The sequence below is a fragment of the Triplophysa dalaica genome, chromosome 20 (assembly GCF_015846415.1).
Source record: "Triplophysa dalaica isolate WHDGS20190420 chromosome 20, ASM1584641v1, whole genome shotgun sequence".
NCBI lineage: Eukaryota > Metazoa > Chordata > Actinopteri > Cypriniformes > Nemacheilidae > Triplophysa > Triplophysa dalaica.
In genome coordinates, this window is record NC_079561.1 from 12,140,488 (window position 1) to 12,166,423 (window position 25,936).

The window sequence follows — 25,936 nt, forward strand, 5'->3', positions numbered from 1 at the left end:
GTGAGAAAACACTAGACAGGGTGTCATCTTTTGGTGTCAAGAGTTTATGAAGGCCCTAAAATGATCTTCAGTATTAGTTTTTAAAGAGCCAAAGCAGATATCTAAAAATCACACGTAATATAAAACAATGGCATATATACATAAACAACTTGAAATTAAAGTGATTTTTAATTTGAAATTTATCATCTGTTTTTGAAGCCCTACATTATTTTTTAACCAATGGTGTAAGATTGGGACAGATTTTTGTTTGACCAAATAATGGAAGATGCAAGATTAATATAGCAATACATTTTTTCAATTCTTCCCAATAAACAACGTAACACCATTCCAATAAATTTAACAATTATTGTTACTATTAAAACATTATTTATTAGACTGTGGGACATGTTTTCAGTGTGAAACAAATGAATGTGATGTTTTTTCAACCATTTTCATTTATTCAAGATAAACATGTTTTCTTTTACCCATATCATAGATATTTATTTTTTACCACATGTTTTTTCACAACATTTTGACATAAATGTGAGGTTAATTAAAACTTACATAAAAAATGCTGTAAAGTTAACATCTGTTTTGTTAAAAACATTTTTATGGCTGTATTGATTTCAAAATAAAATCAAACCATAACCATGAATAAAAACATCAACACCATACAGAAGATATAAACAGATTTATTAACACATAACAGTAAAATATATTGAAGAGTTGATCACTGATTTGTCCCAAACTGTCAAAATTAAACAGCCTGGGCAAGTTTTAGATATAATGAAAGAAAGTATGATGTGAAGAAGCAAAGTTCCCAAGAGTAAGATCGTGTTTGGTCATTGTATCCTATCACACATTTCTTTGTGTATTTTACATACACCGATCTGTTTCCTGGGGAGCGTTGTTTTATATAAGAGCCGGGGATCATGTGTAGGGTGCAGAAGGTCTGGCTGTAAGTGAGTCGGATGTGTTGGGGGAGAGATGGGACGTCCTGAAAGATTCATGGTTGAAACTTTGCACAGCTGTTCACAAGGTCGAACCCTTTATAAACCGTGATGAAATCCTCTTTATCTCTCCTCCCCCGTCTTCCTTTGTTTCTGATCCATTCTTCCATTACACACACAGATTTATTGTTTTAAACATCTAATAAATCGGCCTTTATATGAAAACACAAAACGACCCGATTGGTCAATCCTACCACATGTGGGAGTCCTGTTTTTCATTTTTTTGCCAAGTCACCACCCACATCACTTGACTCATCTATCACAAGCCTTGTCTTTCAATGGTCTATTAATAAACTAATGGTCACATACGAGGCTTTACACCCCGCTGTGATATTGCTGGTGGAGGCATTACTGCGTTCGTTTCCACTAGCTTTATCTGAGTGTTCAATTACACGCAACACATTTCACACACATTAGAGTGCATTCAACATATAGCATGGCATATTATTTTGTTCTGCAGTTTAAGATAAAAACAAAATCAAATTGGTGTTTTCGTATTGGATTATGTGCTTTGTTTGAGTTATTAAGGCTTAAGTGTTTTATTAAAGGAATAGTTTACCAAGTAAAATATTCTGTCACCATCATGTCATTCCAAACCTGTATGCAACTCTTTGTTTTGTGGAACACAAAAGAAGATATTTTGAGAAATTTCACAGTGGTTTTGTGTCCATACAATGGAAGTCAATGGGGGCCAATGTTGCTTGGTTACCAACATTCTTCAAAATATTTTTCTGTGTTCTGCAGAATAAAGAACGTCATACAGGTGTGGAATGACATGAGAGGAAATAAATGATGACAGAATGTACTGCCTTACGTCATGTTTCTTATATTCTAATCGGCATGTCACTGCATCTGTTTAAATCTTTCAGCCGCATGTGTTAATGCTGCTCGTCTGTCAGCGCTAATGGGTATTTTTGTATCATGTGTTTCTCTTTCATGACGATCCAGGTCGCAATGAGCTGATAGCGAGATACATAAAGCTACGGACCGGAAAAAACCGAACACGAAAGCAGGTAACGTCATTATTGCATTAAGGTGTCACTTTGCTAAACCCTCAGTGTAAAAATAAGCATAAAGGGATAATTGACCCTCATACCATCCCAGATAACTTCCTTTAGCTTCAAAAAAGAATTAAATAATTAATAATTAAAAATTATTTTATGGCTCTCAAAAAAGTAAACTTTCATAATCATTAAAGTAATCCAGATGACCACAATTGGTTAAAGGGATAGTTACCCAAAAATGAACATTCTGTCATCATTTACTCAACCTCAAGTTGTTCCAAACCTTTATACATTTCTTTGTTTGGTTGAACAAAAAGAAAGATATTTGGAAGAACATTAGCAACTGACATTCCTGGGGCACGGTTGACTACCATTAAAATGATTGTCAAAGGTGCCCCAGAACTGTTTGTTTTCCTAAATTCTTCATAATATTTTCTTTTGTTTTCTACAGAACAAAATTATACAACATGTATTTCTACTATGGTACTCAATGGCGCCCCAGAAATCTCAGTGGCTTACATTCTTCCAAATATCTTTTTTTGTGTTCAACCAAACATAGACATTTATAAAGGTCTGAAACAACTTGAGGTTGAGTAAACCATGAAAGAATTTTCATTTTTGGGTGAACGATCCCTTTAAAGAAATGTCTTCTAAAGCAAAACGATACGTTTGCGAGGGAAATTAAAAGGAAAAGAAGCATATCTGAGCGCCTTATTTAAAATTGGCAGCATGTCAATAAGATCTTGTTATTTTTCGCATGTAACAAGAAACAATGACATTTGACGTTATCAGCATACCACCACATGTGAGTTGTGCACTTGCAAATGACTTAGAATATTAATTGTTTAATTTTTGATCATGTTATCAACACAAGGTAAGGCGAGTCTTATATTATGCCTAAATTAAGTAGATTAATCACTATAATAATGCATAAATGCTTTAAAATAAATAAAAAATGAAGAGCTTATTTGCAAATACAGACCTAGTTTTTAAACAATTCCAAAAATCATGTTTGTATTGTGCATTGCAAGTAATATTAATCAAACTGCAGTTGTGTTGTTTTGATTAAATAATAATAACTACAATTAACAAATAAATACAGCTAATTTAACACAATACAAACATGAAAATTGAGTCTGTTTTAACAATAAACTTTTCAAATATTTTAATAATATCTTTAGGAATGAGTAATTTCCTATGAGTTTTATATTATAGTTGATATATCATTTTTATATACATTTTTGTAAGTCATTTATGAAACATTTAATACACCTGTTTTCCTGTGGACACTTGTACTATTTGCAATGCAATTTTAATAATATTCGGATGATAATGTTATGGATTCATCAGTCATTTTAAGAGATGATTTACTAATTTCCATGTGATTGTATAAGTATTATATCAAATGTCTGTGGCCCTGTCTTACCTCAGGTGTCTAGTCACATTCAGGTGTTAGCCAGAAAGAAAGTGCGGGAATACCAAACAGGCATTAAGGTACGGCTGGGCTGCCACCTAGTGGCTCCTCTTTGACTCCCTCTCTGTTCTCTCTCTCTCTCTCCTCTTTTCTTCTTCTTTTTTCCTTTCTTTCCTTTCCCTTCTGGCTTCTTTCCTGCAGGTATCTAGCCATCTGCAGGTTCTTGCACGGCGAAAGTCTCGTGAGATTCAGTCTAAGCTGAAGGTATGCGCTTCACTGCAGATGATGTCCCATCTGCTTTGACCTGTGCACTTAACTTTCCTTTAAGAGCTTAAGTGAATACATAAAACTATATTGTTTTTATATATGATTTTAAAGTGCTGTTTGTACAAACGTTCATTAAAACTGCATGCTAATTAAATTCGCTGCATGAGTGCAATTTAACGGTGCCATCTGGTGGTTAACCAGGCATATTGCTTTGCATGCTATGTTTAAGATAGTGTTAAAAGAACATTGTCTAATCCTGCCTAACCCAAGTTTCTACTCATCCTTACATCCTTTTAGCATTTCATAGTGTGTTTGGTGATTTTTGTTTTACTGAAGTTTATTTTGAACGTCAATGGATTTCCATAACCTGCTGAATGTTGATTTGCATACTTAGGCAATCCAATAAACACATAATTCAGACGTTGTTCTGTCCTTGGATGGTTATAAATGGTGCCAAATCTGCAGTGGGGAAGTAAAGTCATGAAGTCCTCAGAGTGTAAAAAGTAGTCCTAAAAATGTTGAATAATGGGTTCACTTTTCCTACAGCGGATGGAAACGTGCTGAATAGTCAGTCGAGTTATTGTTATATAGCAGGACAACATATTCTGTAGCGTCTAAAAATACCAAGAGAGAAATCAGAAGACCTCATGATTGACTTGATTAGTGTTGCATCTCATCTGTTTGTCTCAGCGTTTTAACAGTTTCTCTTCCCTTCAATTTTAGGCCATGAATTTGGTAAGTGAAATGTCTCCTGTAGCCTGCTTTACCCATAGACACACACAGATATCTGCAGGTGCTTGGCTTTGGCTGGTTTTGTCACTTAGGTTTGTGATGTCATGTGCTTTTGCCGGCAGCGTGTTGCCTATTTCGTTCAGATGAAACAGACGATTGCTGTTTGTGCTGATTTTTATTTTATTTCAGACTTGAATGTTTGTTGATTTAAGCAGCTGTTTGTTGAAGGTGTTTTGATGTTTCATTGACTAACTTCTATTCGAAATGATCGAAATCTGTGCATATCGCAAAAGTTTGCAATAACTGAATAATAAAAAAATCTAAAAGTTATGTATAGACCACTTTGACCACACGTGACCACGCCGCTCTAACGCTGGGCCAGAAGAACTTTCTGTTTTTTAACACTACACAACAAAATACAAATAACAGGACATTTTTTTAAGGAATGAAAATGTCAAACGAATATCTTTACGTTTTTATTATGTATGTGAGATTTTAAAAAAGAAATAAACATTGAAACCGGAAGTGCTTCTGGGCCAGTGTTTACATCTTGCAAAGTGGTCTACATAGTCAAAGTTTTAGATTGATGCAGATTGAGAGACTGTGTCTGATGTGTTGAGAAATAATGTGATGTAATGTATGTTGGTTATAATTTTCAGTTTTGAAATATATTTGACAAACTTTAAACATAATATCGCATGTTGTATATCACATTATTTAGCATGCTGTCACATTTTTCGTAGATTTCGCAAAACCCTAGTTTTGATTATTATATCAATGCTACGTTTTGATGTTACTTATCTCAAAAACATAATATACTCCAACACTCGAAACAAAATGTGCATTTTTTTTTGTGGATTGCATTTGTCACCTAAACAAGACTTGCAAACAACAGTTTTCTGGTTGGGCCAGATGTCTGTCATCTTTTTTCTTTCTGTTTCCTCTTCTTTTTCCTCTTAGCTGAATGTTACGGCCTTTACATGCAGTAAATGTTCGTGCTGTGTTTGAATGTTATTACAGATGTGCTAATGTGTCCTCGCGGGTGGCTGCAAACATATCACTAGCTATCAGAAACATGATATTCGCATGATACTCTTAACACATACGCTACATGGGCATGCTATGAGATTTTCACCATAACTGAATAATAAACAAAATATTATTTTTTGATTTAACCTTTACTCACCAACCGTTATAGGGTGAAAGTATTTATTATTATTATATTATAAAATATAATGCTATTAAATCTAATAATCTTAAAGTTTGTGAGCCATTGTTCAGTATTGACTTTGAAAGGTATTTGTAATGAACCCTTGTTGCTGTTTCTCAGGATCAGGCCTCAAAAGACAAAGCCCTGCAGAACATGGCTGCTCTGTCATCTGCTCAGATTGTTTCGGCCAGCGTGATGAAGAGTCAGTTGCCTCCTCTTCCTCAGCACCCCTATCCTCCTCCAGCCAGGGTTAGTTAACCCTCTGTTGACTACTGTAAAGCTGCGATCTGTAACTTTTATCTCTATATCGCCATCTCTGTTTGAATCACAAAATTGTAGGTTATTTTATGTACTTATTAGAATAGAGATACGCCGAGACTAATATTCGATTACACAGTGTAACAATTTTTTGTTTCGCCTGACCTTCTCTACAATTCTGTGGTGCTAATGTAGCATTAATGTTTTAGTCCATATTTAGCTCAGTTAAATTCTGAGCTTATATAATTAATTACGATATATTGGTAAATTGCAAATTTTCAAATGTATTTTCAAATGTAAGAAATTTCTCGAAATTTCTGTAGCACATGGAAGGTGGGATTTAGGGATGATGGGTGACTATTGAGTAATAATCCCTTTTTTTTTGTATTAACGTCGATGGTAAAAAATATTTATGTGAATTTCGTATTCAGCATGTTATCCTTAATAGTGAGACACAACTTAAAAAAAATGAATTGTGTTATTCAAAGTGATATCTGCCGATACGGATTCTGAAGGTTAAATGAATATTTCGGAATTTTCTGAACGTTTTTAATTCAAAAAATGACTGTTAACATTGAACATCAAACTGTTGATGTTTCTTAACATTTTCTATATACAGAGCACAAACTCATTGCATTTTGCTGTCCTCTTTTGATTGACAGGATATATCGGAGTTGTTATGAAAATTTGCTTTTATCGACCGATTCGATTATTGGCCGATATATCGTGTATCTCTAGCACTTATCTCTAATCTAGACTAACATTTCCTGTGAAATCGTAGCCGATAGCTCTATTTATAAATCATTATAAGTTTACAGTTGTGTAGCGAGGGCAGATTTATACAGATTTTTATGTGCATTCTCAATAGCAGTTTTTGTGGATTAACATAGTTACAGCTTTATGCATATAAACCCTAATTCAGTGTTTACATGCTCTGTATCTTATTCAATAGTTTTGGCCCGGCCCCATCCCAGGGCAGCCTGGACCTTCTCAGGAGTGAGTATTATAACGGTGACATCTGATCTGATCACAGTGTGCTTTGGAAAACCTGCTGATTGTTTTCTTTGTGTCTCATAGCATCAAACCCTTTGCACAGAACCCGTACTCCTCTCTACAACCCCCACTACCTAACCCCATAACAAGTAAGAGCAATTTATATTTTATACAGCTGTTCAGCCATCATATGTTTCTGGTGTATAAATGATCAACCGTTCTAAACCAGCAATGTTTCCTCGACAGGTTATGAGCCCATATCCAACTCTCTCCCCCCCACAGGGATGCCTGTATGGCAGGACCGGACCATTGCTTCATCTAAACTCCGCATGCTGGAGTACTCTGCCTTCATGGAGGTCCAGAGAGACCCTGACACTGTGAGTGTTCAATTGAAAAATGAATACACCATATATTTAAAGTTGCAATCTGTAACTTTATATCAATCAAAAATAATCAAAATAGTTACTATACACCTTTTTGAACAACTTAAAAAAGCATTTAATATTGCAAATATAAAGTCCTACGATTATATTTTACGTCAGGAAACAAAAAAAGATACGGGTAATGAAATAAGCACAGTTTTGGAATTAATGATGTTCTTTGCAATTGTTGTCCACAGTACAGCAAGCACCTGTTCGTCCACATCGCTCAAACAAACCCCTCATACACCGACCCTCTCCTAGAGGCAGTGGACATCCGTCAGATCTACGACAAGTTTCCTGAGAAAAAAGGAGGGCTGAAGGAGTTGTATGAGAAAGGCCCTCAGAATGCCTTCTTTCTGGTCAAATTCTGGGTCAGTTCCTTTACTGTGTGACTTTCTTTCTTTGGTAACCAAACGACGCTGCCCTCTATTGACTTTCATTGCATGCACACAAAACCTCTTAGACATTTCTCTAAATATCTTATTTTGCGTTCTCTTGAGCCAAGACTCATATACAGGTTTGAATGACACAGTGATGAGGGAATTTGTCTTTTTCAGGCTGATCTGAACAGTAACAATATTCAGGATGGAGCCGGCTCATTTTATGGTGTCAGCAGTCAGTACAGCAGTGCTGAAAACATGACCATCACTGTGTCCACTAAAGTCTGCTCGTTTGGGAAGCAAGTGGTAGAGAAAGTTGAGGTGAGTTCACTTTTAAAATATAAACGGCTAACATGGCACTACGGTACGGAGTAAAAAGTATGTTGTAGTTAACAGGTTTGGCGAGACCTCTAATTCCAGAGAAGAAACATAATTCTATGTCATAACATTATATTCAAGAGAATGTGTATCCAGCAACCGTTGGGGAGGTTCCTTTATCTGTTTGAACATGACTGGGTCCCCTGGGCACAATACAATGTCAATAAAGATGATTTATAGAGTCTGGCGCAGATGAAGTTAATTGACCTGCTAAAAACCCCAGATGTGAACCGCATTAGACAATTCAAGATGTATTGCAACACTGAATGAGTGTCAGGTCCGTCGACAACATCAGTGCCTAAGCTCAATGATGCGTCAATAGGAGCGCTATGTTTGAACGTCTAGTGAAAAGCCTTTTTCAGAAGAGTGGATTCAAATGATTTCAAGGTTATTATATTGTTTACATTTACACAAAGTGAGAACTTTATACCTGAAATTATACCTTGTACTTAAGTCGCTTTAAAGAAAAGCATCTGCAAAATGCAATGTGAATGTAAATGTAGAATTTAGATTTATATTATTCGAGAATAATTGTTGAATGTGAAGGTTTAAGGGACAGTTCACCCAATTTTTTTATTCTGTCATCATTTACTCCCCCTTCAGGTTGTTTTTTGAACCTATATACATTTCTCTTTTCTGTTAAACACAAAGAGATATTTGTAAGAATGTTAGCTATTTTGAGTTCTTTGACATCATCCACTACCATAATAGGAAAAAAACATTGTATATTTTGTTGTCCTGTTGAACACAAAGTGAGATATTTTGAAGAATTTAGGAACACAAACCTTTCTGGGGCACCTTTGACTAACATTAAATGTTTCCTACTACAGCAGTCAATGATGTGTTCAAGGATGTTCTGTGTTCATCAGAACAAAGTAATTTATACAGGTGTGATCTGACATGACGGTGAGCAAATGATGACATTTTTGGGTGAACTATCACTTTAAAGGCAGAGTTTGTAAGAATTTTGCAGTAAAATATCCCAAAACCACTTGGCCAATGTTATACACTGTATTTTTTTCAGCTGAGTACTTACAATATCTCAAATGTTTCCAACTGCTTTTAAATCCTGAGAAAATCGCTATTCTAAACAGTGGACCGCGTTACCCTTTGTTACCGCCTTTACTGACGTATCAGCCGCGTGACACTGTCGCAGACAGGTGCAGAAGTAGTTTGTAAAGTCGGCTCATCTTGCATTATTGCAAATGATGTGGGTAACTTACGTTAAAAATAACTTTTACTATGATTGATTTGAACACTTAAAACTGCGCATTGTACCTCCATCGAAATGGACAAGTACTGTAACATCTATGACTATAATTTAGTTTTAAACCTTACATTACTTGGGTCTAATTCATTATAATGAAATAAAATGATTTCATCAAATGCAACATTTATAAAACTTTATTACTTTACCTATTCCGCTAACATGATTTCTCGTTCCCGTCTAATTGATGTATCAGCGGTACCATCAGCAGTGGAGTTGAAGACAACATATCCCATCATTCCACGCTTCTACAGAGTCATCAAGCTACGCGATTGTCATTGTTTTGATTGTGCGCCCTCTAGCAGCGATTTCTACAAACTGTACCTTTAGTTCACTCAAAAATAAAATGTATGTCATCATTTACTCTCGTTTAAATTTCGTTATTCTGATGAACACTGATGATATTTTGAAGAATGTAAGAGAGCAAACAGTTCTGGGGTACTTTTGACTACCATTGTCATTGTTCCTACTATGGTAGTCAATGGTGGTCAATTGGTAACAAGCGTTCTTCCAAACTTGTTCCTTTGTGTTCAACAGAACACAGACATTTAAACAGATTTGGAACAACTAGAGAGTGAGTAATTCATGATAGAATTGAGTGAACTGTCCCTTTAAAAAGACACAAATGAGTCTGTTGTACAGTCTTTTGGCCATATAGTGTAAATGGTCAATACAGACATAGCAGTTTGGCTTAAGAAACCAACCACTGTGCTCAAAGTTTGTGATTGTAACCCGCAGACAGAATATGCTCGTGTGGAGGGTGGGAGGTACGTTTACCGGATCCATCGCTCCCCCATGTGCGAATACATGATCAACTTCATCCATAAACTCAAGCACCTACCAGAAAAATACATGATGAACAGCGTCCTCGAGAACTTCACTATACTGCAGGTAAGAGTATGAACAACATTGATAACATGCTACTACACGATACTAGATTTCCTAACACGTGTTATCCCCCTCACCAGGTTGTAACAAACAGAGACACACAAGAGACTTTGCTATGCATTGCATTCGTGTTCGAGGTGTCCACAAGCGACCATGGAGCGCAGTATCATGTTTACAGACTTGTCAAGGATTGAATGACGCTGTGCCGAGAGACCTCCAGCCACTGTTCAAATGAAACAAACGTACACAAGAAGGACAAAACGCAAACCAGGATACTGGGCACTATAGGTTGTATTGTATATTTAGTTACGTACTTTAAAAGGAAAGACAACGTACTTTCAGGGATTATTCTGTTTCTTCTTATATGTACTGTGAGAGAAGTTATCAAATGTTATTTGGAAATAAAACGCCACACAGGTCTTTTTAAAAGCAATTGCAAGCAAATAACAGAGGAATGCTGGTCAATTCAAGTCCATTTGTGATAGAATTGATTTGTTCGTATCACACCAGCACACACTACCTCTAACCTGAGACAGATTGGAGGCCGTTCGAATGAGCTATTTGGTTGTTGGAAAGAAATGTTGAATGTTTGTTAGGATGGTAAGCGTAAGTTACGTGAACATAGCATACCAGGGTCATGTTCTACGTTACGAATTGCTTTATTTGGCTCGAATTTTGAAAAATACAAATGTGTGAGCAGTTTCTACCTCCTGGTACGTGCTTTTGGAGCATTTAAAAGCATTGATGTGGTTTGAAACCTAAAGTGTAGAAATTGTCATTTAAAACAATGTGCCAATGCGATAACGCTTATTGTGAAAACGGTATGCATGGTGTTACTTAAATACCCTCAATTTGAGTGCCTTGCCACAGAAGGGGCATAATTTCATCATACCTGTTAAGATCAGGTAACATTGGTTGAAGAAACTCTCAACGTGTTAATCTTGGTTATAAATTCTCCCCAACAATTACACATCCCTTGACTTTTATTCATGTGAAACTGGGTGCTTGAGTTGTTCCTGATATTAAAAAGCAAGAAAAGATTTTGTACTTTAACAATTTCAGTTTTTAGAGTTTTATTTGAGTGCTGTGAGGCAGGCAATTGATAAACAGATGCGCAAAGTGAATTTAACCTTTAATTCCACATCAAAAGTGCAATAACATATGGATTATTCCGATCCAAGGATTCTCAGGTTCTTTTAGTAACGTTGAAACACTTGGAGTTTAGAATAAGTGGTATTTGGTTTTACTAAAGGTACCCACATAAATTGATAGCGTTTGGACCATAGACAACCCCACTCTTAGTGATACGCACACATTAAAAACAAATGCCTTAGCAATGTGTCGGACGTGATCAGTGCCATTTATTTACAATCATCTGTTTATTTCATTAATGTTGGTACATTAATATACAATTGTGTGTATATATATACATATTGATATTGCATAGAGGACGACGAAATTCTTCATTGGGAGATTTTGGATGCAAATGTCAACAGATTCAACCAAAGATGACATCCAAAAGAATGTGAACAGCATCCACCAGAAAACTCTCTAAACTTTTTGTGTGGTTCAGGTCATCTTTGACGTGTAAAAGAAGGTTTTGACTAGAAGGGATACAGCTACCTACACTGGGCATGCGCACTTCAATACCACATCATTTTTGTCACGTTGAAAACATCTGATCTTTTTTTTATTATTGTAAGGTTAGGTTTAGGGTTGGGGTAGGTGCAGCGTTAGCTCATATAATTTATTGTAATTATATGGCGAAATTTTGCACCACTTCCAGCCGTAGCTGTTTTTTTTTTTTTATTGAACAAATGTAACATCAAAAACATAGTCACAATTAAGAGCAGAAATAAACAACAATAATTCAGAAGACCAAAAGCTAGTAAAAGGAAGTAAAATAAAAGCAAGTAAAAATAAAAATAAATAAATAGACAAATACAAATAAATACAAATAAAATTGAGCCAGGGGTAACAAAAACGTAAAATAAATTCAAGAGAGAGAGAAAAGCCTTGAGACCCTTTTGATTTTCATTATTAAAAAGCTGAAATATTATACTTTGTGCACATTGTAACAGACTTTAATGCTGTGGCATTGTTAGAAGAAGAGATAGTACCCAAATAACAATTAAGGTCTTTGCAAAAATATATAAAAAGAGGTTTGACAGACAAAAACAGCCTAAGATGTATCCCTTCTAGCAACAACAGAAAAATAAAGTCATCCATTTGTGTGTGCGCGTGCATACTTGGGTGTGTACCTGTACGTGAGAAAAAACAGTTGTGTAAAATGTGTTGTGTATAGTTTAAGAACAGGAAAGGTTTTTATCTTGGTTTCTTCTTTTTTCAATGCTTTGTTCAAATATCAGAAATGCTCTGGTTGTTAATAAATATTGGTTGTATCATCAAACCAGCGTTTCAAATTGTTGAGAACATAATGGAATACAATTGTCAATATTTGAATAGTTATTGTGTTCACATTTTAAAGATGGACTTTTATTTATGAAATAATTCATGATAAAAACTGCACCTCTTGACCCTCCTCGCGACATCGCATTAAAATCAAGCTCACTACATTACCCACAATTCCTGCTGGTGTTTACATCCAATGTGTCATGCGCGTAAAATACTTTATGCTGCGTAATGTTTTACAGTGGATACAGTGGAGGTCATTTGACTGGACGATGATGATCATCGATCCGGCATTGAAAGAACACCGTCACGCGCTCAGGAATGGAGTTTGTATCGAGCGCGGGTGAGTGTAATGCGCGCGGAGCATCGATTTGAGTGGCAGCCTCATGCAAGTATTCAGGTCGCGGACGTGTATAATATATGATTCATCCCAAATACTTTCCACGTCATGGATTAGAAGATTAACTATAATAAAATGAAAAATGAAAATAAAAGTTTGGTTTCGTGTAATTTAAATTTGCCTTGTGGATTAGTTATAAACTCCGCCCCTTGACGCGGCGCTTGTGCAGGTTACCTATCGGATTATAACGTCACATTACCGCGAGAGCGATTCGTAAACTGTGCTTTAAATCCCTCTCGCGCTACGCTGATGTCATACGCCGATCAGTCTCCGCAGGTCAGAATGAAGTCGAACTCATGTGCGTGCATATGTGTATGCGCGCGCATTAAAGCGGGCTCAAATAAGAGCGCTCAAATTACTTTGCCTTACAGGAGCTGACTGAAGCCCCAGCGGCACCATGGCAACGGAGCGTCCGGTACCGGATAAACTGCGCGTCTTCTCTCTCAACTGCTGGTGAGCTCTGATGATGCTTCCGCGGCACCGGTGCCGTTATCCCATGAAATATCAAACGGAATGCTAAATATAACGTATTGTTAAGGACTACGGAAGTGTATATTGCTTTAGTTGTTTGCTTCATGTATCAGTATGAATATTTTATGAGTTTTCCTTTGCTTTCCTTAGGAAACTTAACCATGGTTTATTGTGCTAAATATAAGTATATAGGCAGGTTGGTTGTCATAGATTTATTCACAGTTTTATTTGTGTCTAAACATTAAAACAATCTAAACTTTGTATTAAATATTCAATAAATATGCAAAAACAGTCTGTGATGTCAGAACTGGTTTAATGAATCTTTGTCCTGCATAAGTGAATGAATCAGGTGGGAAACTTTTGTTTTATTTTATGATTTATGAGCTTTAGCTTTAATTTTCCTTTTGTATGGGAGTGATGTGTGTAAGTACAGTGTGAAGGTGAAAGCACATGAGCTGACGTGAGACTCCAGCAGTCACATGATGTGCCGTCTGGGCCTCCCGTGCTGCTGATGCCAGCACTGTCAGCATCATGTTCCAAAACAACAGCGCAAAATTCAGTGCGATTGTATAGCTGAAACTGAAATATGTGGTTTTCAAAATGTGCTCTTATTTTGATGACACAGCGTTTTATTAAAAGCACACATAGCCGTGTATCTAATGGTGTCAGAGGTCAGCTGTGTGAAGTATGAGTGTGTGTGTGTAAATGTATTATTGTTGTGTGACTGGAGTTCTCAGGGTGGGTTAGGGGTCAAACGTAAGACAATAGTTACCGGTTTTGTGTTTCGTATCTTTTCCGGTGTTTTTCAGGGGAATTCGATTCTTCAGTCAACACTGTGCACAGCGGTATGAGATGATTGGAGATTTACTGGATAGAGAGCAGCATGACATCGCATTGTTACAGGAAGTGAGTTAAATTGTTGTCTTCAGTCCTTTTTTAGACTTTCTGTAGCATGCAAATAACTTGCACCAAATTCTAACCATAAACTACAGAACAAGTCATTTTCTACATTATGATGCTAAAATGCTTGTTGCAAACAATTACAACCAATCAGAACAGTTTTAGGGTAAAAATATGATATGCAGTTGTTTGGCACCAGAGCCATTTAGAGAGAGAGTTGCGTCAACTCTGTTGACTCCAATGGAAAAGTTTTTTCACAGCAATAGGGAGCTGAGGAGTTGATGTATTTTGTATGCAAAACCCAGAAGCGAGTTAGCGTTTAAGTACTGGTGGTTCCAACTCTTTTTTAGGGTTTTTAGAAGTCTGTGAAGCATCGTGTTAGCTTTTTACTTCTGCCGATTGTATTTCCGCTTCAAAAGTAACAAATGTTGTGTTTATTTGTAAATATCATCTTGATAGACAAACATCATAAACGTTTGTTGAAAACACATCTTATTTTTTGCGATCTTCCAAAAGTCTATTGGAAGAATTGCATAGGCTTTCAGTCGAGGGAACCAGCGGGGCGCTTACTTTCGGGTTAGCCTGCAAAAATACGTCATCTCTGAGGTACTAGATGACGGTTCATTGAGCCTCTCAATAGTTCCCGGAAGTTACTAGTAATGCACGGAGCTGCGGCTAAACAGACCAATTGAGGTAAACTTTTAACCCATTTAAGAACTTATGAAGGTTAAAAGAAATAAAGCATACAGAAAATAAGAAAACATAACTTCCTGGAAATATCTGAAGGCTCCATGAATCATGTGACAAATTTTGAACTTCCATTGTCGCAACTTCTTCTCTCAACTGCTCTGTGTGGAACAAGATTTTGGACCAATCAGCTTTCACTATGTTATTAGGGCTGCAACTAACGATTATTTTAATAATCGATTAATCTGTAAATAATTTTTTCGATTAATCGATGAATCGGATAAAAACCAAGAAAAGCATTCATTTCCAACCCTTTATTCAAAAACAGAACTAAAATCTTTAGAAAGTGCACAAGCATGTTGCTCCTTGAACATCCCTGAGCTGTTATAAAAATAATAAAATCAAATAAAAATGGACTAACACAAAAAACATACACATGTATGCTTTACATCTGCCAAATATATAGACTTTTTTAAATAAAAGTGCCACCTGAGCTGCCAGAACAATAAATAATTTATAAAAACTAAAGAACAATACAAATCAGAAAACTTAACAGGATTTGTTTGAATGTAAGAACTTGTTCTCTACACTACACTCGCAGATGCACACACTCGCAAACGCACAAACTTTTGCAGACGCACACACTGACAAACACTGACACACACACACACTCTCTCAAATTCACTTGAAGCTTATTCATTCAATTACTACCATCATTGTAGTAAGTGCAAGCTTCATTTATACACCACATTTTAACAAAGCTTAAGATGACCAAGAGCTATAAAAGAACTTTAAAATTAAATTAAAAAGTACAACACACACAAATATATTTGTCAATAATAACCTATATGGGAGAAAGCACAGAATATACACTGCAAAAACTGCTTTTCTAACTTAGTAGTTTTGTCCCGTTGTCAGTCCAAATTTAAAAAAAATCTTATGTCAAGAAACATGAACTAGATACATGAAAAAGCATAAGAAATTATGTCTTGTTTTCTGAAAAAACACCTCAAATTAAGTGATTGTTTGCTTAAAGCAAGAAAAATTATCTGCCAATGGGGTAGAAAAATAATCTTAATGAGATATAATTTCAAACAGAAGTTTTAAGCATCAATTAATTTTCTTGTCTAGTAATCTTGATTTAAGATTTTTTAGATATTCGGACTGGAAATTAGACAAAATTACTAAGGAAGTTTTGCAGTGTAGCTATACATGACAACAGATTGATAAATGAATGGTCCAAAAAAGGCGAGTGAATAAAAACGTGTCTTTAGTCTTACAATGCAAAGTTCAAAGTAACTACACCGCCCCTTATTATACTGTTATTAACGAGCTAATGCTAACTTGTGATGCTTGTCAATCTGGATAACGAGTAAACACCAGCACCAGGGACATTACGTTCTTCACTTCGAAACGGAACAAAAGTAGGATTCTGTAGTGACTTAACCTGCTGTTGAACTCCCTTCCTCCTCATCACAGACTCAAACATGTTTGCGTTTCAGGTGCTGGATCATTGCCGCGTTGCTCCCGCCATGTCGCGTTTGCATATTTTGTAGTTAACAAAGTTTTTCTGTTTATTTAGTGTGAAATGCTCCCGCACCTATGATGACTTGGGTCGCGGGGATTTCTCTGCCTCCGTCATGTATCTTTCCTCCGCTCGTTTTTTAATTTTTGCTCCGCCCTGTATATGAGGCGCCGAACTCTGCTAGCATCAGTGCGCGAGAGAGACCGAGTGTGTTTACTTCGCTCCGCGCTCAAATAAAGTTTTTTTTTAATAACCAAACGTCTCCGCGTCGCGCTACACAACGAATCGATAATGAAATTCGGTGACAACTTTTTTACTAATCGATTTTTATCGATTTTATCGATTCGTTGTTGCAGCCCTGTCAACAAAATGTTGTGATTCTTATTACTTGTTGTGGCTGGTTATCACAATTTTTTTCCTAATGATGTCACTTATCACAAGTCACTGTATTTAAATATGAACAACCCCATCCCAAAACGTCAAAGCTAACTGTATTTTATAAAAAAAATTGTGCATAAATCCTGAGTTTGTTTGATGCTTCTTTTAGGTGTGGTGCGAGAGAGATTTCCTGTTCTTGAAGAGAAAGCTCTCCAGCTCTCATCCGTACGCTCACTATTTTAAAAGGTCAGTTCAACTCGCCACGGCATGGGGGGCATTGAATCTTTCTTTGTAATTTAAAGCCATTGGAATTTTGAAATAAAGACTTTGAAACCTTCTCCCCGCGATTATACGCTCTCACACATTCCAGATGAATAGACTTCAGGTCAAAATAAGTGTTAAAGAACCCCATATATGACACTTTCTCTATAAAAAGAATCTGTACATACATCTCATTGGCTGTATATAAAGTCTTTGAAATTATACAAGTGATTGTACTGTACTATCGACAGCCTTTGGTCACTGTGTGCATTTATTGGATGGAAAAAAGCAGAGAGTGAAAAAGGATAAAATATTCATTTATTTTTTAACTTCTTTTAAGAAGTTTCTGGGATATCTTCATTTTAGACAGCACCTGGCTATTATGGCTTCTACAGAGAACCGTTGACCTTTAGCTGCTGTCTTATCATTATGAGACAAGAAAAAAACATTGATCGTAAGGCATGCAGGCAATAAGGCTGAGTTTGCATCTTTTCACGGCTTAGCTTTAACACACTTAGCGTTTGTCTTATCAACAAGCTTACTATCGACCGTTATTGCTGAAAACTAGTGTTAGATACTGTAAATGGGAATTACATAACAGTTTTCATGTTGGGCAAGCATTTGACCACTGTATTAGTGGTAATAATTATAAAGTTAGGCGGTGTGTTTAAATTTAAGTTAAAACGGCACTGTAACTTTCGCTCCTGAACCACCATCTCTGTTCAAATCATAAAATTGCAGGTTGCCTTACCTCCTTATCTCTATTTGGTTTGAAGTCAAATAACGTCAAACTGACATTTCCCATATGAAATGTCAGTTCATTATGAATCATTATAAGCGGCGTACTATTGTGATTTAGGGTAATATGAGGAGACTGTTTGACACAGATTTTTTATGTACTCGCTGAGTAACGAACTTATGTATTTCTACTTGAAAAGGATAATTGACCCAGAAATTACAATTCTGTCATCATTTGAAGAGTTTGGCTTCTTTTGAATTTAGGAAAACAAAGAAATTTAGAGAGATATGGAACAACCGGATGGTGAGTAAATGATGACAGTATTTTCATTTTTGGGTGAACTGTCCCATTAATGCAAGGTCAATGTAAATATCGCAATTTAGCATGTAACTTGTTTCATGATGTAGGGACCCACTTCTTGAGCCATATGCTTCTTTCTCAAAAAGAATATAGTTTTCTTCTGTTACTATAATTTCAAGTCTTTAGAAAGTCACACACAAGGCTCTTACTATATATTCAAAAAACAAGAACAGCTTTTTGATTGTTGGCGTGTGTGTGTTCATAGAAGAGAGCAAGAGATATCTTTTTATCTTTTATTGCTTACATTCTCATATCTGATACTGTTTTTACAGTGGAGTTATTGGGAGTGGTCTTGCTGTTTTCTCCAGACACAGAATCCAAGATGCCCTGCTCTACCAGTACTCGCTTAATGGCCATCCATATATGGTGAGATTAAGGTTGAAATGCTTCATTTTGATTGGGCAACTGCTGATTTTTTATATATAATATAGCTATTTCTATTAATTGTGTTATATATTTATGTGTTTCATCATTTTCATAGCACTTTTTGTTTTAAACAAAACTTTCTTGGAAACCCAATGATAACACAAAAGTGTAATTTGAAAATTTACATTGTGACGATACACAAATATACAAAGAGGAAAACAAGATAAAAACCTAATCAGTTTTTTATGTCGATGTTTGTTTTTTGTAGGCGTTTAATATGCAGAATGTACAGTCAGCTAATCATAATCCCAGAAAACAAAACCTGACAGGGTGTAACTTCAGGTTTATTTCATGATAATGACTGTACACTATCCTGTAATTATCACTGTATGTGTGTATATGAACGGCCGTTGAGCTTCTAAGAAAAGACTTAGTCCAGACGTTACAGGAGACGTTGTGTATTTCTGACATACTTTAATACGTGTGTCCTAAGCTTTATAATAATATAGTGTGAATGACACTTAAGTGTAATGTAGCTAAATCTAGTAGAGCTCGTTTGTACAGAGATTAATACTCAGGCACAATTTATTGGATGACGTGTTCATCTATATCTGTCTTTTACATGTGTGTTCTTTTAGCTTCGCCATGGAGACTGGTTTGGGGGTAAATCGGTCGGATTGGTCGTTGTAGATGTGTTTGGGTTGAAGGCACAAGTCTACGTTACACACGTAAGTTTGCAAACACCTAAAAGAATAAATGTAGCTCAAGAAGGGTATATTTTACTTTGTGGAGTGAAAATCTAAGCATGATGACATCACTGTTGCTCTTATAGACCGCTTCAAAAGATGTAAACACTTGTCCAGAAGCACTTCCGACTTAGTTGTTATTTATTCAATAATATATATTTTTAAATCTTACATATATATATATATATATATATATGTATATATACATTATATCTATATAATTATATCATAAAGATGTTTGTTTAACATTTTGATTTGGTCTTTTGTTTCAAACCTTCGTGTAATGTAGTCTGAAATTAAAGACTGAAACAGGAAGTTCTTCTAATAACTCAAAGGGGTATTATGCTGGGTTCACACCAAACGCGAATTAATTAATTTGCAGGAGTAAATTACATATGAAGTCAATGCAATGACGTGAATAGACGCAAAACCGTTGCAGGCCATGCCAATGACGCGAATTGGGCAGCGTGAATGACGCGCGTTCGCATTTAAACTCAAGCGAGAAATTCGCACGAAGAGCTCATAAGCCCAATAGACAAACCCCACTCCATTGGCTGGGTTTCCACCCAAAGTTGCGAATTTAGCTTATGCGCAAAACAGGAATATCGCATAAAACGTTTTCGAATAAGCACCGTTTCCATCCAACTAGTCAACCGACACTTCCTATTAAACACACATGAAATATCAGTAAGAAAAGTAAGAGAAGCCACTGAATATAATGATTTTCATATAGAATAATACTTGCGCAAGCATACGATTACGAAACACAATAAATGCGCTGCTTGCTGGATGCCTGCTGTTCGGGAAACACAGTCGTGACAGTTCTAAGAGGAATTACAGAAATACTTGATGACTTTGCTCATTTAAGAATGACCGTAACAACATTTCTGATGCTGTGTAGCAAGATCAGTAGATCAGTACTCTGGTTAGTAAGGTTACGCCGTCTCATAGTGCAATTACGTGACTTTTTGGAGGAATTTATTCAGCAAATGTGTTTCCATCTCCCTTTTCCATTGACCCTTTTTCATAAAAATGAAAAACCACCTCAAGCGAGCGTAAAAACTTTACGCAACGTTTCCGTTTCCATCACTCGTTTCTGATACGAAACTTCAAAACGCACAAAACCAGGGTGATGGAAACCTGCTTAGTGACAAGTTCTGTTTGAAAGGCCTGTGATGTTTTTTTCCCCCGCGTAAATAAAGAACTTTTTCCCGCGAGAAACAAAGAGCGTTGAAGGCAATTGTTCATGTTTGGTGTGAACACAGCATTAATGCTGTTCGTTCATGTTTTTCACACCCTGTTTGGGTTTATTCCCATGTGTAACTAAAGATGATGCGCTTTTATACTGCAGAAGAGTAACAAAACTCTTTTCCTCTCAGTTGCATGCAGAGTACTCCAGGGCGCAAGATGAATACCTGCCTCACAGAATAGTGCAGTCGTGGGAACTACTGCAGTTTGTGCGGTAAGAGAGATGTGCTTCATAGAGGTTAGCATGCAAAAAAAAGTCAAAAAAGAGAAGAGTGAGATGATATAACAATAGCGTCATATTCACTATTCTGAATGTCTGTTAGACACACATCATGTGGAGCAGATGTGGTGATTCTGGGGGGGGATTTGAACATGCACCCTCAGGATCTTGGGAATCGTCTCATAAGAGCTCACACTGGACTCAGAGACTGCTATACTGAAACAGACACATTTGATGTGAGTTCACATCATTTTGCATGCACATTCGGTTTGATGTATATCCTGTTGTACAGTTTGCAGTAAATAAGAATGGTCTTATTGTGTTTGGCAGGGATGTGAAGACGGCCACACACTGATAGCAGTTAACCACTTTACAAAAAAGCAAGATCTCATTCCTTTTGAGAAAGGCATCAGGATTGACTACATCCTTATGAAGGTAAAACAATCGAAATTTAAACTTTAAGCAAAAACACCCAAAATGACTGCATCATTGACTACCATAGTAGGAAAAATTGCTTCATAAACTTCTTTGGTCTGTTGAACACAAAAGAAGATATTTTGAAGAATGTAGGAAAGCAAACAGTTCTGGCGCACTATTGACTACCGTTATTTTTCCTACTATGGTGAAATCAGCTCATCATGAATAGAACGATTCCCTGAAACAAATCTCATAGGGTTACTGTTCATTTTCTCGGGCAGGGCTCCAAGAAAGTAAGCATGAAATGTGAGTCCCTGTCCACAACCAAAGGTTCAGTGGCTGGTAAACCCTTTCCATATTCTGACCATGAGGCTCTGACAGCTGAAATCACACTTCTGCAGTCTGAAGAGAGCAGACAGCATGGACAGAGAAACATCAGCGACTCACATACTGGTATGACTTCAGAAAACATCTTCATCCCAGTCAAACAAGAAGCATTCATGGAGGATCTCTTTGTTTTAACCTTGTTTTGGAGAATTCCTTAAGACTTTCAGATGTTGGAATGATGCCATCACATTTTTGAGCAACACAGTATAGAACATACAAAAAGGATATATTTGAAGATATTTATCACTGTAAAGAGAGTCTAATATATAAACACACAACATTGGAAGAGCAGGGCTTTGGTGGTGCACGGATACAGTAAATTCCAAAAGAGTGAATTTGTGTGAGTTGATCAGTTTATGAAAGTGTGGGAGTTATCTTACTTCAGCCCTAAAATTGGAATGCAGGAATACCAGATTACTAAGCAACTCAAAGAATACCAAATATGTTTCATCTGTACAGAAATTGCAGGTTATGAGCAGCTTGATAGATTACAGAAAATGTGATCACACAACCACAAAATTAGCCATCAGTCTAGATATTTGTCCATATCGCCATAAACTTTTTGCATTCATCTATCATTTCCTATCATTACAGGGATTGTTCACCCCAAAAATGAAAATTCTGTCATCATTGATTTGCCCTCTTGTCATTTCAAACATGTTTGACTTTCTTCCGCATGAATACAAAACAAGATATTTTGAAGGACAGCATCGGCACCTATTCATTTCTATTGGTTGGACACAAAACCAATGCGAGTCAATGGGGTGCCGGTTAACAACATTCTTCAAATTTCTTGTGTGTTCTGCTGAAGAAAGAAAGTCAAACAGGTTTGAAATGACAAGAGCTTGAGTATATGATGACAGAATTTTCATTTTTGGGTGAACTATCACTTTAAAACAATACAACTACTTGGTTTATACGTATAAACATTTAAACAGACTGTAGACCGTGTCATCGGACTTGGGCGAGCCTGGGGCTGTCAGGATTATCAAATAATCGTCTCATCACGATTGTTTGAACTCATCGCGATGGTTTCAGATCATAGCAAATATTGCACATCTCTGTAGAAGACAGAAGGGGGAACTGTAGTGCCTCTGCATATCTCATAATTTAGTCAGTGTATATATTGTAACTATAAAATGTTCCACCACAACACCATCACTTAAATATTATGACAAATAATATAAACATAACATGCAGTATAATTTAATATTATTTAATCTAATCTCAGTGTGAAAACCAGCCTACCCAAATTTCATTAACTTAGAATTAAAATTGTATTGTTGTCCTGGAAGTGAGAAAAAGAACAGACTAGAAGCTTATCTATGACTGATAGCATTTTAATGGTGGCTTTCAATTCAACCCTGCAAACAAACAATTAATCGTCATAATCGCAATGATTTATTAGACAATTTATCTTCAGCCCAATTTCATAATCGTGATAGCCCTATGCATGCTTGACCCCAAGTTAACTTCCGGCTAGTGTTGGCCAGTGTCTAGTAATATAACTATTTACATTTTATTTATATTCATAATAATTTGTGTTATTAATTTTCTGTACTTTATTAAATAAATTATTAGTTGAATTTTGTTGTATTTTCATTTTATTAAATAAACAATTTGTCAAATGGGTAGTTCGGCCGCATTTAAAGAATCCTTATGGTACACTGACATCTAGTGGTTGAGCTTGGTATCGCAGTCTAAATTTTAAATATTATAGAAACAAGTTCAAATCAAGAAACAAATCTTTTCCGGATGCCCCCTGGACGCCTTCCCGGTAAGGTGTTCCGGGCATGTCCCACCGGGAGAAGACCCCGGGGAAGTCCTAGGACACGCTGGAGGGACTATGTCTCCCGGCTGGCCTGGGAACGCCTCGGTGTCCCCCCGGAAGAGCTGAAGGAAGTGGCTAGGGAGAGGGAAGTCTGGGCATCCCTGCTTAGACTGCTGCCCCCGCGACCCGGCCCCGGATAAGCGGTAGAAAATGGATGGATGGATGGATGGATAGAAACAAGTTTTGTTTAGTCTTTTCGGTTTCTTTTGCTTGTTATCAGAAATAATCTACAGGCACTCTATTGTTTGTGAGTGTGTAGCGGAAGTTACGTTGAGGGTCACAAAAGTGCGCATGCTCTGTAACGTTTGTTTATGTTGTTAAGATGAAACTGTCTATACAAGACAACATGACGTGCAAACAGCATTTAACAACCTGTAATTTTCTGACCGCATTTTAAAGTGTATGAATGTCATTGTGCTATATACTGTAACAACCCATTTAATACACATTGCATTTGTACATCTAACCATATTATTTTGCATTGATTCATTATCCCGTTTTATTCACAGCGGTGTCAGAGCAGATGGACATCGTCGCAGAAGCGCGCGCGGTGGTTAAAGAAGGCCTCTGTCACACAGAGACTCTGCAGGCCAGAGCTCTGCATATGATGGGCGGAGCTCTTCTGCTTCTCCTGCTCCCTCTGCTCATGATCCTCCTGCCCTGCTTATGTTCATGCAGCCACTTCTCCTTCACCACCACAGGCCTTCTGGCAGCCGCAGGAGCCGTCGTCCTGCTGTCCGGATTGCTTTTCTACCTTCTGTTCACAACACACATCAAAGTCCTGAAAGAGACAGAAGACCAGATGAAACTGACCTCAGATGACCTCCAGTCTAAACTGGCCGGAAGCAGAGCGTCAGCTTTTTCATCCACCGACGGTTCCATATAACAGGAGGAGTGAGGTGGAGATTCAAGTTGCTGTTCCTCAGTGTTAAAAAAATGTTGATTTTAACTTGAAACGCTGACCAGTGATAAGTGCTGTGAGGCTGTACCTACCTCAACACAGGAGGAGCTGTTCTGTTCGGTTGTGACGAACTGAGAATCTTGACGGATTCGGTGGCAAGTCTTGTTTGTTTTTGTGAAATTTGGTGTGACTTCTTTGTTCCATCGGTTTGTTGTTACGTAGGTAGATGAAGAATAAAGGCATTTCACATTTTTGGCATTTTAAGCTGTTTGACTGTCCAGTTCATTTAATCATTGTCATGAATAAAGCACCAGTACTCTGAGACATGTTCTTGAGTCTCTCTCTCTTTCTCTCTTTCGCTCCTTCCACCAGTTAACGCTCCTGCACAATCCAGTGATTTCTGAAATAGGAGTTTCAATATCCCAGGACTAATACAAAAAATTTATCATGTGAATAAAAGAAAAAGGTTTTCAGCCATTGTTTTACTGTAAAAACAAATTTTGAATAATGAACTGAACCAACCGGTTTGTGATGCAGAACAGCAAACCACAAAACAACCTTTTCAGCCATCAGATGTTTGTTTTGGTTACCAACTTCCAACATATTTAACCTGCCCACTTCCAATGAAACTCCATATGGATTCCAATGATGATTCAGACAGCATATAATTATTGGAATTCTTGTTTGTAATTGTAGTCGTGTTTTCTTTTAAAATTCCAGACAGTGTGCCTTTTATGTGTAAATAGCTAATACATTTATTAATCAATATAATCAAAACAACACTTACCGTTACAGCCTACGGGGTGTAAAAATACAAATATGTATAGCTTTGTGTCTCTATTAGATACGTTACTTGAAACTACATATTTGAAATACACTATACAGTGTACATGTTCATAGCGTGCATTATAATTCTGGATCTAGAAGTGTTTGGTTCATTCGAGACATATCAGTAAAGTGTGATAGCAAACACTGATTTAGATTTAACATAATCCACATTGGAGAGTATGGTCATTAGGAATAGATACAATATTTATTTAGCATCTGCATAATGAATGCATGTAAATGTATTACTGAACTGTGACAATTCGAGGAAAGCATGTTGTTATTTAGTGTCATTTTCACATTGTATAACGGTAAACTCATCAAAAGTGGAATGTCACGAATGTAACAATACGGTGACTAAAGAATTGAACAAAAAATCAAGCAAGTTACATTTTTGCATTCACAATGTTGTCATCACTCGCCTATAGAATTTGCAAAATGTTGTGACATTTTCCAAACAGTTTTTACATTGAGGATTTATTTAGCAGGTGCTAAATCATTTATCAGTCCACCATGCAAGTTATGCATTCTAAATAAATCAATAAAAAATATATTATTTAACAAATTTAAATATTTCAGTCACGTGCTACCGATAAAACCGTCTGGTACGTTACTGCAGCATTTCCTGTCGTTCAGTTTAAAAAGTTAAGATCTCGAGAA

General features: G+C 36.6%; 2 protein-coding genes across 6 annotated transcripts in view; both read left to right on the forward strand.

Annotated features, from left to right (window-relative positions):
- Nucleotides 1–12,606, forward strand: part of tead3a (TEA domain family member 3 a) — a 28,829-nt gene extending 16,223 nt beyond the window's left edge. The window contains exons 3-13 of one of the 4 annotated variants that reach the window (XM_056733511.1): nucleotides 1,938–2,002; nucleotides 3,609–3,671; nucleotides 4,398–4,409; nucleotides 5,737–5,865; nucleotides 6,827–6,870; nucleotides 6,952–7,016; nucleotides 7,114–7,244; nucleotides 7,487–7,660; nucleotides 7,847–7,990; nucleotides 10,053–10,205; nucleotides 10,283–12,606. In XM_056733511.1, coding sequence (XP_056589489.1) covers nucleotides 1,938–2,002; nucleotides 3,609–3,671; nucleotides 4,398–4,409; nucleotides 5,737–5,865; nucleotides 6,827–6,870; nucleotides 6,952–7,016; nucleotides 7,114–7,244; nucleotides 7,487–7,660; nucleotides 7,847–7,990; nucleotides 10,053–10,205; nucleotides 10,283–10,396 — 1,094 coding nt within the window. In that variant the 3' untranslated portion in view covers nucleotides 10,397–12,606. Of the gene's footprint in view, nucleotides 1–1,937; nucleotides 2,003–3,424; nucleotides 3,488–3,608; nucleotides 3,672–4,397; nucleotides 4,410–5,736; nucleotides 5,866–6,826; nucleotides 6,871–6,951; nucleotides 7,017–7,113; nucleotides 7,245–7,486; nucleotides 7,661–7,846; nucleotides 7,991–10,052; nucleotides 10,206–10,282 lie in introns of all 4 variants that reach the window. The other 3 variants (XM_056733508.1, XM_056733513.1, XM_056733512.1) reach the window with 3 other exon arrangements.
- Nucleotides 12,607–12,806: 200 nt separating this feature from the next.
- smpd2a (sphingomyelin phosphodiesterase 2a) lies at nucleotides 12,807–24,715 on the forward strand. Of its 2 annotated transcripts, XM_056732186.1 has the most exons (12): nucleotides 12,807–12,957; nucleotides 13,184–13,290; nucleotides 13,386–13,467; nucleotides 14,295–14,391; nucleotides 17,145–17,221; nucleotides 18,608–18,701; nucleotides 19,340–19,429; nucleotides 20,827–20,909; nucleotides 21,019–21,151; nucleotides 21,246–21,350; nucleotides 21,614–21,785; nucleotides 24,060–24,715. In XM_056732186.1, the coding sequence occupies exons 3-12, from the start codon at nucleotides 13,412–13,414 to the stop codon at nucleotides 24,434–24,436; spliced, it is 1,284 nt and encodes a 427-aa protein (XP_056588164.1). In that variant the 5' UTR covers nucleotides 12,807–12,957; nucleotides 13,184–13,290; nucleotides 13,386–13,411; the 3' UTR covers nucleotides 24,437–24,715. The 2 variants fall into 2 exon arrangements, with proteins under 2 accessions (XP_056588164.1, XP_056588163.1); XM_056732185.1 differs by lacking the exon at nucleotides 13,184–13,290.
- Nucleotides 24,716–25,936: the final 1,221 nt, after the last annotated feature.